General features: G+C 37.2%; 2 protein-coding genes across 3 annotated transcripts in view; one reads left to right on the plus strand and one right to left on the minus strand.

Moving 5' to 3' along the window:
• LOC145678434 (uncharacterized) overlaps positions 1-2,345 on the minus strand; it is a 150,912-nt gene extending 148,567 nt beyond the window's left edge. Inside the window, exon 1 of one of the 2 annotated variants that reach the window (XM_081748555.1) lies at positions 2,327-2,345. The gene's annotated coding sequence lies outside the window, so the exon portion shown is untranslated. Of the gene's footprint in view, positions 1-1,924; positions 2,001-2,326 lie in introns of those variants that run through there. The other variant, XM_081748554.1, reaches the window with a different exon arrangement.
• The window catches only part of LOC145679387 (putative chitinase 10), a 378,497-nt gene that overhangs the window by 31,727 nt on the left and 333,048 nt on the right, over positions 1-13,722 (plus strand). The window contains exon 2 of the mRNA XM_081749970.1: positions 10,685-10,800. Within this exon, the coding sequence (XP_081606096.1) occupies positions 10,686-10,800 (115 nt within the window). The 5' untranslated portion in view covers position 10,685. The remainder of the gene's footprint in view (positions 1-10,684; positions 10,801-13,722) is intronic.

Consider the following 13,722-nt stretch of genomic DNA (forward strand, 5'->3'; position numbering starts at 1 on the left):
AATTTCGTTCAGTAATTGCTGTTATAATCAGAATATAACTCTGCTTGTAATTTACTTCGTGCACAAATCCTGCGGAGGATGGGTTTGTTTGTTAGAAAATTAAATTAGCTTCTTCAATCTGATATTTTAGTTGTTTTAAACATGTCCAACCACCATCGAAAAAAAAAAACACGTTTAAAACAATTTGTTTAAAACGTTTAAAACAAACTGAATAAAACAACAGCCCTCGTTTAAAAAATGTTTTAAACACTTGTTTTAAACATAACCCTGTTACACTGGAAAGTGAAAACCATGAGAAATGTAAGCTAGGCAGTAATATGGAATACTTTTAGTATTGCTCACGAGAGGGGACACTGCTCGCATCTCTTCTCGTCTCAATATAGAGACCACAAGAGATTTTTTTTATAACAAGCTCAGCTCGGTTCGGATCAACTGAGCCGATGGCTCGAGCCGTCTCGCTTCTGGTGAACCATTTGCTCGAGCTGGATTGGTTGGGATGAGCCATTTGCTCGGTTCGGCTCATCTGAGCCGAAGGCTCTAGCCGACTCGGTTGGGTGAACTGTTGACTCGGCTCACTTCTCGGTTCGGGTCGATAGTGAATGAGCTGCTCAAGTGGTTGACCATTCTAAACCTGGGCCGAGCAGTTTTGATGATATTTGGCCAGTGTCCTATAACTTTTAACAATGTGTGGCTCGAGCCCGAATACTCAACCTAGACCCTCAACCTAAATCCAGAAGCTCGTGAACAATGTCCTTGACTCCTAGACTTCACGACTACCGAGGTTGGCAATCAACTAGCTTTTTAGTATTCAAATACAAACCGCCTATCTTTCATGTTTATACACAGTGTTGTTATAATAATAATAATAATAATAATAATAATAATAATAATAATAATAATAATAATAATAATAATAATAATAATAATAATAGTTGTAGTTGTAGTAGTAGTAGTATCATTGATAACCTATATGGTCTATGTAGGATACTTGAAGAGAATACTTGAAACTACACACCAGATTTGGCTCGATTCCACTTGAAACTTGACCCGAATTCGAGTCAAGTTGGAGGAAATTTTTCGAACCGAGTTCTCGAGTCGAGCTCAAAGATGTCTGTTTCTTGTCGAATCGAGTTTCAAAGAAAACTCGCCCATCCTAGAGTGACCAGATTCTAACAAATGAAAAGTAGGACACAAGTATAATAGTATATGGTAGTTTACTGCGTCGGCAATACGCATATCCTTATTTCATTTAATGTTAACCTTAAGTTAATCAACATTTTTTAAAAAAGAAGAAGCACTGAATTAAAGTATTCCAGGAATTCAACACAACTCCAAATGCTTTGATGAATGACAAAATGGTTTATTTTATGAACATACAGTAAAACTTCGTGTTGAGCTAAAAAAAAAAAAAATCGAAGCGTGGTATTATTTTAAGAAATGAGAGAAAATTTAGACCGGCACAAGGGGACTTCTATAGGTACTTAACTTGATCATCAAAGTTGAAAAATGAACTTTTCCTACCTTACCGATATCTCAACAAGCCCTTCTCAGTAAAAGCAATGTATTGTAAAAAAAAAAAAAAAAAAAAAAAAAAAAAAAAACTCGTAAACTTTTGCTCTAGCTGCTTTGCTCTCTTTGTACCACATGTGCACTGCATATAACATTTTAAGGCAAGTCTTTACTTTAGGCACCCGCAGATAAATAACCGATTCATCTGAACCGGTTCCCGCAGTTACAGTTACAGTTTCCAAGAACGAAAGACAGAAAACAACGTGCCCTGCAAGGCTCTAACCCACCTTCACTCCCTGACGCTCGCTCGGCAATACTCTACTATGTAGTGACAGGTTATCACTGCCTTACCCAAAGTAAAGAGTTACCTATTTTAAATTAGAATATAAATAGATATTGGGGTATTGAGCATTACCTTCAATATAAAATCCAAATATCCTGTCCCTCTAGCAAAATTTTAAACGTTAAATTTACACACTGTTTTCCTTCTTTCAGTTCAGACGATACGCTGATCTAGTCAAAAGAGCGACTGTTAACATTTTAACTATAATAAACTTATAAATTCATAACTACTGAAAATTCAGCCAGACGGAATAGGAAGATGTTTTTAGATATGTTAAACGTAATTTACGCATAATTTGGATATTAAAATTTTGAAGAAAATTTTATCAAAAATATTTCCATTTTTATCTACACACCTATGACTACTAAAGTCAATTACATTAATGATAAGAAAAACACTATATATAAAGCACACACTATTCTTGCCATAACTAACATCTACTTTCCTACTGGAGAAGACGCAGGCGCCGCTTACATTGAGTATCGACGCTAACAACATTACAACAGTCAAATAATGCAACGAGAGAATGAGCCATACAGCAGTCACAATGCGGCTTGTGGTAGTACTAGATTAGACCGAGTCACCGAGTTGTTAAATATCATCTAGGATATCTGGCAGTGCTGCACTGGCACCCGCAGCAAAGAGAGAACGGTGACGACACCTTATAGCCTTTAAATAATCAACGCAGACCTGCAATAACTCTGTTATATGCTATTTATTATAAAGACAATAATGGAAATTTTAACTAAAATTGTCTTCACTTCAATACAACTATTTTATTGTGACATAAAGGGCGCTATAAGACGGTAGGCGTAGGCGGAGATCTCCGCCTCGCCACCCTGTCCAGTCCGACACTGTATCTATCTACCTATATATATATATATATATATATATATATATATATATATATATATATATATATATATATATATATATATATATATAAACCCGTTGTTAAAAAAATAGAATAACACCACTGGGGACGTTAAACTAAAAATAAATAAGTTAAATAAAAGTGAAAGCTTTAGGAAAAGTTTTGCTCTTTTAAAGACTTCGTTCTTCTCCTGCTTCTCTGATGCTGCTCTGATAGAATGTAGCTAGCTGAAAATGCAAGCTCTTCAAATTAACGGAATAAAATTTAGGCATTTTTAACAAACATCCAATATTTCCACTGGTGTTATTATATTTTTTAACAACCGGTTCTAACAACAACAATACACACATATATATATAGTGGCGGATCCAAGGGGAGGCTATAGGGGTTATAGACCCCCTTGACGCTCAGATATACACTGGATAAAATGGGCTTCAATCCTGCTTTACACTGGATAAAACGGCAAAATATGGTTCAGACCCTCCCTTGACCATATCCTGGATCCGCCCCTGTATATATATATATTAGTGGTGGACACAAAAAAGGTTTTTCAGGAAAACCGAAACTGCTTTAGGAAATAAAAAACGATTTTTCACCGAAACCGGTTTTTCACCGAAACCGGTTCGGTTTTCCACCGGATCCGGTTTCGTTTTTTTCCAAATCGTTTCCGTTTTTTTTTTTTCCAAAATTAATTCTATTTCTGACTAGAATAGTGTGTCGTCGTTCTCTGGGAAACGATTCCATTTGCACAGAAATAGTTTTATGTGCTTTCCAAAAATGGGGCACATAAACCACCAGGGGAAGGAGGAAACCGGAACCGGTTTCGATGAAAACCGAAACGGTTTTTGGAGAAAACCGCAATGTCGGTTTTTCGGTTTTTACGGAGCCCGGTTTTTATAAAAACGGCTTTTCCCATCCCTAATATATAGATGATATAGATAGATAGATAGATAGAGATAGATAGATAGATAGATAGATAGATAGATAGATAGATAGATAGATAGATAGATAGATAGATAGATAGATAGATAGATAACAGAGAGGGAGATAGTAGATAGTAGATAGACAAAAGCTAACTTTTTACTGGATACCACAAGTGACAAGTAGCAATATACAGAGCATGTTAATATTACAAGGTGATATGACGAATTGGAAACGAATTATCTAAGATAGATGGTTGTCAAAAAGTATTGGAAAGACCTTAATTCAGCACTTGATCAACAATTATTGATAAAGTATGTACCCGTTTCAAATATAAATAAACCTCACCACTACACTCATGTAATCCCAGTTCTCATTCTTGATATCTGAGCATTTGAGATTAAGAAATAAACGCTTATTCCTTAAACACAAACAAACTATTTGCTGAGCAAAACAATATATATGCACATTAAAAACTACATATATGTGACAGTTTCACCAACTAACACTTTCGCTTCATCAAAATATGTTGTTTTGCTCAGCAAATAGTTTGTTTGTGTTTAATTATATACAACGCAAAGCTTCTGTTTTTTCCTTATTCTTAAAAGATCGTATGTTTAACGTGTAGCTGTAAGAATTTGTAAAAACAAAGATAGTTAAACTAAAATTTACTGTTTCTGGGTATAAGTGGGTAAAATTACTGTTATGTCTGAGTATAATAAACGGTTCGAAATATTTTAACAACCGGTTCTACCGGTGTGAATCGGCTGAATAGCATCACTGAATACTTCCATTTCAGGTGTTTGCTTGGCGTAGTTGGAGAGGGGGCAATATTCCCCACCGACATTAACAGAATTTCAGGTTTTTGATTAGTAAAAAGGTATTATTATACGATTGATTAAAGTGTATCACAAACTCTGGGAAGAATGCCTTGCCTTTACAGCCCCTGGGGGCGCGGTGGCTCAGTGGTAGAGCGTTCACCTCTGGTGCTTGGGGTCCCGGGTTCGATCCCAGCCTCCGCCAAGTGAACTTTGTGGTGGACAAACACCGTGCTCGTGGGTTTTCTCGGGGTTCTCCCGTTTCCTCCCACTTTCTTCATTCCACCATTTCACTCATCTCTCATAATCACCGTCTCCTTTAGCCTAACCGGCATAGCCGTGGGACGTAAAACTTAAAGATTTCATTTCATTTTTTTTTTTACAGCCCCAAGTGAGGCATTTGCCAACACTGTTTTCTTTTAGAGCCGCGGAATTGTAGTCGACAAAACACCTACTTACCAATCATCGACCCGGGTTCGATATAGGTGGAGATGGAATTCTTTGTTCTGTTCTACCTTCGTCATAATGCAGCTCAGAGGTTATCCAGCCAGGGCAAACCTGGAAGGTATGCCTAAATGCTGCTGAAGTACGGTGCTCACTACATTACTTCCTGTAAGTGCTGACGTAACGAAAGTATGAAGCATTAGGTTTCTTCAATCCGCCGATGAGCCACATCGACCCGCTCCAAATGTTGACATATCTTTGCCGTCACCCGGTACACATATTTTATTGTTTCATGAGAAGCTTTCCCACGAAATATTAAAATATTTGTTCAAACTCATATTTTAAGCCCTTTTGTATCTTTTTCTAACCATTTTTATATTGGATTCCCATTATTGAATCTTTGCCATTCTCTCTCTCGTTCTCTCTCTCTCTCTGGTAAATATTTACAAAGATCCTGTCCGTATTTCACTTAAAGAAAAATATTTCAGTGCTAATATTTTATGATACAACCTGACTAATGGATCAAATTAACAATTTGAACTAGCAAGTTTTATGCGGTAGCCACTACTTCTTATCTAAGTATATTTTATACATTCTGTGTAGCATTGCATATCATTTTGTTTTTATTACTATTTTATCTTAGCAAGTTAATATTTTTTTATATATTTTACTAGCTGAAATGCCCGTTCTTCACACGAGAACATTTGGTTTAAGGATACTATTATATCGTTTCGCTTAGGATGCACATTTCAACGAAAGCGTAATGATAAAAATCCGTGAGATATTTTCTTTTGGTATAAATTGTGAAACATCGCACCCTTAGAATAATCCCTTTAATCAAAGTAACAAGATAAGAACTCGGCTTGAAGTGCGTACTATGTTCCAAAAATGATTTCAAACCGCTCAGCCGTTTTCCCATGAGTCCAAAAACTATGAATTCGACACTAATCGCGATGATTTTTGACACTTTGTTTATCATCCTTCTCACCCCCTTCCTCATGCGATGTTACTTAGATTTAAATGGAATCCGGGAAGTCACTATTCATCTCAGTTACCGAAAACTATGGATTCGACACTAATATCAGTCATTTTTTTTTATTATTTTTAAATGCCTTGTTTCTTATCCCACGCCTAGAGCTGCGATGTGTCTTACAGCAAATGCATCTGGACTTGCGTGAAACATCTTCAAAGTGTTGCATGCCGATTTCAACGAAATTTTACAGGTAGATACAAGACATAAGATAAAGTGACCCGTATTGTTTCATTTCTGTGGAAAAACGTTTTTTCAAAAAAGCTCGAAATCTCCAAAAAGACACGAACAATTTGCAGAAAAAGGTGTATATAGATACTAGATAGAAAATTAAGGAACATGAGTTTTATCTTTTGTGTGAGAAAACGGTTGCAGGGGAAGCAACGGCCCCCATTGAAATATATCCAAATAATAAGACAAAGGTCAAACTCGACAAAAGGACACAAGCGATTCCGGGAAGTTATGCATGCAGATACTAGAGGTGAAAGTAAGAAATACGTATTCCTTTGGTAAAATGGTTTGAAGGGGCCTATGATCCTTCCGAAGTATTTTCAAAAAAGCTCGAAATCTCCAAAAGGACACAAACAGTTTGCAGAAAAAGGCGTATACACATAGACCCACTACTAGATAAAAAATTAAGAAACACGTTATTTTTTTGTTTTGTGAGAAAATGGTTACAGGGGGAGCAACGGCTCCCATTCAAATATCTCCAAATAATCGACACAAAGGCCAAAATCGACAAAAGGGCGCAAGCGATTCCGGGAAGCTATGCATGCAGATACTAGATCTGAAAATAAGAAGTACTTTTCGCTCTGCGGAAAACCGGTTTGAAGGGGTCTAAACCCCTTCCGAAGTATTTTCGAAAAAGCTCGAAATCTCTAAAAGGACACAAACAATTGTAGAAAAAATGAGTATGTACATACTAGATATACAAGTAAGACACACGTATTTGTTATTTGCTGCGGAAAAACGGTTGCAGGGGAGCCACATCCTCACCAACTGGCTCCAAATACGTAGTTCAGAAAGGCCACAATCGACGAAAGATCACAAACAATTCCAATGAAAGTATGAATGTACATGTTAGACGTGAAATGAAGAAATACATATTGCAAGTACTATCCGCCACTTTATAACACAGACCAACAGTTTCATAAGCACAATATCTTACGCAACAAATGTGTCACAATAAAAGGTAATGATATTCTACAAAGAAATGTTGTAAACAAAGTGATCTCTTACACCAATCACAACGAATTACAGCAACCTCTCCACAAATGTCACATGTCGAGATGTGATTCGTGGCAAAGGAGAACTCTGCTGGAGTCTGAAATTGTGGCAGCTTGTCTGTTGTATAGCTAATGTGATACCACGCGTATTTGATGACATATTTGTATCTTGGAGAGGAGAACTGATTATGTGTCAAAGATTGTGTGGTAGTTTGATTATGTTATTTCGTAGATGCAAATTAATATCAGACTATTGCAAGATAATAGTGTCTGAAAAGCGTTGCACAAATGCCTCCCACAAGTGAGAAAGTACACATCTAGTGGTTGCAGCTTCGAAATTAAACCTTGAGGTATTGTAAGTAGCACAGTATGTTTTTCTTTCGGTTCAATGGCGCGTAGAGTATTTTCACAATGCCCACTGCAAGCGTCCAATAGACGAACTGTTTGACGCTGTGTTGTAGGAAAATACACGTGCTCTAATCATCGACGGAAATGTTCCTTTGTAAGTTTTTTCCTGATTTTGAGGCGACAAGATATACGTTAAGGGAGAGAAACACAGCGTCGTGCGCGCATGGGCCGAACTCAGCTGTTGGTTCCTTCAGAAAACGTGTAATGGTGCCAATAAGGCGCCATCGGCGAAGATGATTGGTTGTGTTGTATAACTGGCGTTCTCGCACTCACGGATTGGACCACTGTTTCCATTTTCTTTATTCCTTGAACAACCAAGGTTGCTGCTAGTATTTCTACTTGGAAATCACTTTGATCGGAGCTGTACACATTACCTAGGCTGAATTGGATAATATGGTGTTTTACATTGTCAATAAAGACAGTTACGATTCTCAATATGTCCTCTTTATCTCCAGATGCATGGGTCGTAGATATAAATTTCGTCACCTTCTGCGATACGATTTTGTGTATTGTTTTAAACTCCCACAGCCAGGTATGTGACACCTTAAATGATGGAAGGTGAAATCTATTGCTGGTCTGCAGAGCCCATCATCATAGATCGACATCGTACACTGGAAAGTATGCTTCGCGAGCGTTTTGGAATTACCGAAGAACGTATTGAGATACCTTCGACATCTTATCCTTTCGTGTTCCTCCATCAGTAACTTGGTTTTCCCAGCGTTCTAGCTGCTCCCTTGAGGTTACCATTCTGAACTTCGCTCGTACGCATCGAAGGGATAGCGGCCTCTTAATACCACTTCTCCAGTAGGTGACAGCCATTTGTTTGTACGAAAACGTGATGTCTGCTGGACCATGTACGGTTGTGACGCCACCGCACTCTTCTACGTCGTCATCCACAGAATATTGGGGGTATCCTTTTCCCTGTCCCTATCGTCCTTTGCAAATACTAATGTTAATGGTTTTTCTGTGTGCAACGTAGGCCTAATCATATCGTCCATTCAGTCTTCCAACAATCATTGCAATACTTGTGTTATTTCTCTTTCCTGTGCTGTTCACCCTGGGCGCTGTATTACTTCAAAAGCAACAAACAGTAAGTGCACAATGTTAGCTGGATTCATGGTGACTTTTTCTTCTTGAACACGCTGACGGGACTACGAATTTATATAATACATATGTGAATGTGTGTGTGTGTTGCAATGTATATACTGTGCACTTCACAATCATATATTGTGTACACATGATAGATATTGATATATTTTTTATACGTGCAACTCATTTACTTAAAGTGTTCTTTTGTAGCATTCATGTATCATTCTCACAAATAAGCAAGTTGTTGCTCACGCCAAGAGCAAGTTACAGATGATTGCACACATAGATATCGGTCAAATGTTTTGCAGTCATAGATAAAGTTACTATTGCTCGAACTTATCATATGCTGCGATGAGAAATACCACATGGTATGCTTGCTATTGCAAGATAACAATTATACACATTTCATAATAGGCCTACATTTTGATATCTTCTGATGTCGGCCACGTGACAATTACTTTGTAATTATATGCATTCAACTTTAGGAATGGTTCTTCAAAATACACATCTCTCGCATGGTTTGTTCAGTAAATGACACTTTAACAGCTTCCTGTCTGTCAGATGGAAGATACTCTTATGTTGTTTCAGAGGTTGCTTCTATTACGTGTAGTTTCTCTATGAGTAGGACATATACATTGGCCCGTAATACGGAGATAAACTCGTCCCCAGAAATATACGTATGTTGTGTATTCCAAGCCCGTTCGGGATAACATTTGCATTATCAAGGTAATAAGTATTTACAGTATAACGTGCATATAGTTAGCCCTACATTCATTTGCAAAAGTCATTGGAAGTTTGGGAGTGGTCAGTACCATAGGAACCTTCTTCCACGTATACTCCCTCTTTGCAAATATTCCCAAATATGTCGCACATTTTCGTAAAGCCTTAGGCCCTTCAACATGATTTTCCGCAGACTAGAAGGCATGCGTATTTCGTACTTTTACATCTAGTATCTGCATGCATATTTCCAATGAATTGCATATGCCCTTTTGTCGAACTTGGCTTTGCCATATTATTTAGAGATATTTGAATGAGTGATACCTCGCTCTATACATCTTGGAAAAGAAACAACATTCGTTAGAAACAAATGTTGATATGGGGAACCATTTTCAAAATGGATGCCAACAATGAGTGCTGTTTCATGTAAACTTCTACGTAGTGATAAAATGACATCGTATTCTACGAATGTAGTAAAGCCACTTGGTTCAAATGTCAACAAGGTCGCATTCAGAGGGGATGAGGAATGTTAAGTTGAACCCCTCCTCCTAAAATGTGAAAAGCAGTGACTTCAAATGAACATTTTATGTTTATCACTGTTGCCATATCTTGTAATCAGACTTTAGGTGCATTGTGTTTTGCTACGATTCATAAAATACTAGGAAATATTTCAATGAAAATTCCATGTCATATCACAAAGTAGTAAATGCAGCATGACTTTCAGTGGTTCATTCTCGTTGAGTGTCGTTCAAAGGATACCTCATCTTGGTTGTCCTATTGCCTAGCTTTTTCTAAGCATGATTTGAAATAGAAGTCGAAAAGAGGATGCATCTAGTGTAGTGATGTGTGAACTGAGAACCTCCTCATTTTGAAGTTGGTTATAATGATAAGTGTGTATTTTGTTAGTCATGCCAAATACCAGTACATATTCTTCAAGAAAGGTGATTTCATTATTACAAAGGTGACTTCATTTTGAGAAAAGAAAACTACATTAATCCTCTTCTGTAATCGAACCATCTGTAAAGTTTTTGAAATAAACCATTTGAAAGTTATCGCAGAATATATATTTCACATGGTTTTCGTGGAAAATAACTATTATTTTTTAGTCGTTACTTTCTAGCAACAATTATAAATTAAAATGAAATCCTCCAAATCTTAACAGATTAAGTTAAAATTTAACATATTTTTAACTGACTAATTTAATAGTTATTTTTAACGGATTAATTTCAATCCTGGTGTAATTGAATATGGGCATTTTCGAAACTGTTCAAGTGAATATTTCTTCTTTTCTAATTTTCATTTCAGAATGCTGTCCACAATGATAACCATTTCTTGTTACGTAATATGTTTGTCCATTCCCTCATTTGTGATGTCAAGTCTGCAAGTAAGAACTGGTCTCAGCAAAACTGCTGCACCTGCAAGTAAGTTTTAAATATAGAAAATACATCATTATGAAATGGAAATTACATTCTCAGACTATGTCGTATTCGCTTACGCGTTTTGAGAGTTCATGCGAAAAGAGAATATATTAAATATTACCGTACGTATTCGTTATCAAACAAACCTAATTTTCGTCGTCATAATTCTATCGTCAACAACAATAACACGTCTATCTTACTTTTAACGTAAACTATTAAAACCTGTGGTACCGCTTATCAAACACTACAAAATTATTCTTCTATGGAGTCGAACTGCTGCCCTTCGGATGGATAGTCTGTTGTCTTACAATTAGAAACCAACAACTTCATTCTTCTAAGGCGTTGGATCAAAATACTTTTACATCCTCTGCGTCGTCAAAATTATCAATTTCCTTATTGTCTTGCTGTCTCGCGTGTTTCTTTTGTTTAAGGCGACTGAAGATGTCTGGTGCATGATTTTGACTTTTTATATCGAAATGATAATTGGCCAGAAATATTTTGTAATGTGTAAATTTACTTACTTTGTCTGCTTGAGTAAGTCCAGATGTTAGACATTTTGTATCTATAAATAACTTAAATTTTCTATTGAGCCAAAAAATAGTGACATTTTCTTACAAGGCAGGACACCCAGGTGTAACACGCCCATTATGATAATATTGCATTGAAGAGCTCCTCGTGGCTAAGCGGTTAGCGTACGCGCCTTTGGCGTAGGAGACCCGGGTTCGATTCCCGGCGGGAGCTCATGTGGTTCGGATTCCACGTTAATCAGTAGGTCCACGTCTCATATAGCCTCGCTGCTGAAAGGGACGCTAAACTAAAATCAACTCAATATTGCATTGAAAGGGTCATAGGGGCATAAAAATGGGGTCAAAATGAGATTATGTGGAATATAGCGAGAACGAGAAGATATATCGGAAAAGGTAAGATGTACGAAATACTACCCATACTCGACGCAAGGCAATGAAGTAGAACACACGCATGCGAAGAAAGCAGAACATCCGGAAATGGACCAATCATGTGTACAACATTGTCGCAATGTGTTACGGAAATGAGCAAAAAGGGTGGTAAGGAGCCGGAAGAAAGAAGAGACGAAAACAGAAAATACATTTTTTTTTGCTTTGGATGCATATGTTGCCCGTATGCGAAAGAGACGCAGATTCATCTCAATGCACGAAGATGGGATGGATTAAGGATGCAAACGCCGTTCATAAAGACAGCCAGTGAGGTAGTACTGTGCAGTGGGTTGCATATATCTCGTAATGGAAACAACGATGATATGGATATTGGAAACGAAACTGTGTGGAAGCAGTAGTAACACAAAAACAAAAACGTTACTATTACTGTTATGTTGTACGCGGATTTTCGAAGTGATACAATGTTGATACTCATGCGTGGTACTGATGTTAGTGTTACTGTGTATCATAAGTGTGTGAACCACTTGCTATTACATTCTACTGTGCTATGCATTTTTGTTCCCATTACGCGATACATGCAACCCACTGCGCAGTACTGCATCCTTAATCCATCCCATCTTCGTGCATTGAGATGAATCAGCGTCTCTGTCACATACGGGCAACATATGCACTCAAAGCAAATAACACGTATTTTCTGTTTCTTCTTTCTTCCTGCTCCTTACCACACTTTTCGCTCATGTCCGTAACACATTGCAACAATGTTGTACACGTGATCGGTCCATTTCCGGGTGTCCTGCTTTCTTCGCATGAGTGTGTTCTACTTCATTGCCTTGCATCGACTATGGGTAGTATTTCGTACGTTTAACCTTTTTCGATATCTCTTCTCATTCTTGCTATATTTCATATAATCTCATTTTGACCCCATTTTTATGCCCCTATTTGACCCTCTCAATGCGCTTTTTGGCCGATATAAAAAAATACGTGTCGCTTCTTTTTCGATGTTTTCTTTGTCTGTGCAATCTTATCACAATCGGCGTGTTACACCGAGGTACCCTGCCTTGTTAATAAGTAAATGATTGCGTAAAGTTCACGTTGCCAAATTGAAGCTTTTCTTTCCGTTTTAGTTAGTGGACGGCTACAGTAGGAAGCTAACTTTTCCTGTTTGGATTTAGGGTCAAAATTGCCCTATTTGTATGCTTGATACATCACTATATGCGCGAATTTCTAGTCTAGGGTCAAAGTGACGGAACAATGGAGCATTAATTATTACTAGTTTTAGTTTTTTGAGGAGTTAATCATGATTTGAATATTATTGTTCAAGAAGTTGTTCAAGAAGTTGTTCAAATAATTCGATTTTTTCTCAGAAGTTTTTTTATGTGGTCGCACAAATATGAGCATAGATCCAGAAAGCTTTTCAAAGTACGTTTTGTAGTTGGTTTCTTGAACTCTAATTTTGTTAGCTATTATTGGTCAAATTTTGATGTTTTCCAGATAGCCTAAATCCAAGTACGTTCAATTCACTCTGTAATAAATGTGTTTCCTTAGGGTTTGCGCGAAATTCGAGTTTTTTTTAGTTTTTCAAAGAGAAGTTCTAAATCTGAAAGCTGTTCCTTCCAGTTTCTTCAGCCTACTTCCAAGTCATCAGCAAACGAAGTTATACGTGCTGGCATTTCTTCTAGAAGCATATGGGTCGCGATGGAAAGAATTTGTGCCGACGTCTTGTGATTCATAACAGCGTAGAAATTGGTACGATTCTCTGGAATGGTTTACTTCAAAGGTCATGTATATGTCGCTTTTGGAATGAAACAATGCCTGGAGGTATGATTGTTTGATATCGATACAGGAAATAAAAAAATCTCATTTAACCTCAGTGCATGTAGTTCAACCTCAGTGGATTGAAAAGAGGTGTTAAGGTACTTCGTAAATAAATTGCATGTCTGGGGGTTTAAGATCAAATGAAATACTGATGTTTGGCTTGTTAACTACAAGTAAAGAAAAAGAAAATGAACTA

This window comes from Thermobia domestica, chromosome 2, assembly GCF_964235325.1.
Source record: "Thermobia domestica chromosome 2, izTheDome1.hap1.1, whole genome shotgun sequence".
Lineage (NCBI taxonomy): Eukaryota > Metazoa > Arthropoda > Insecta > Zygentoma > Lepismatidae > Thermobia > Thermobia domestica.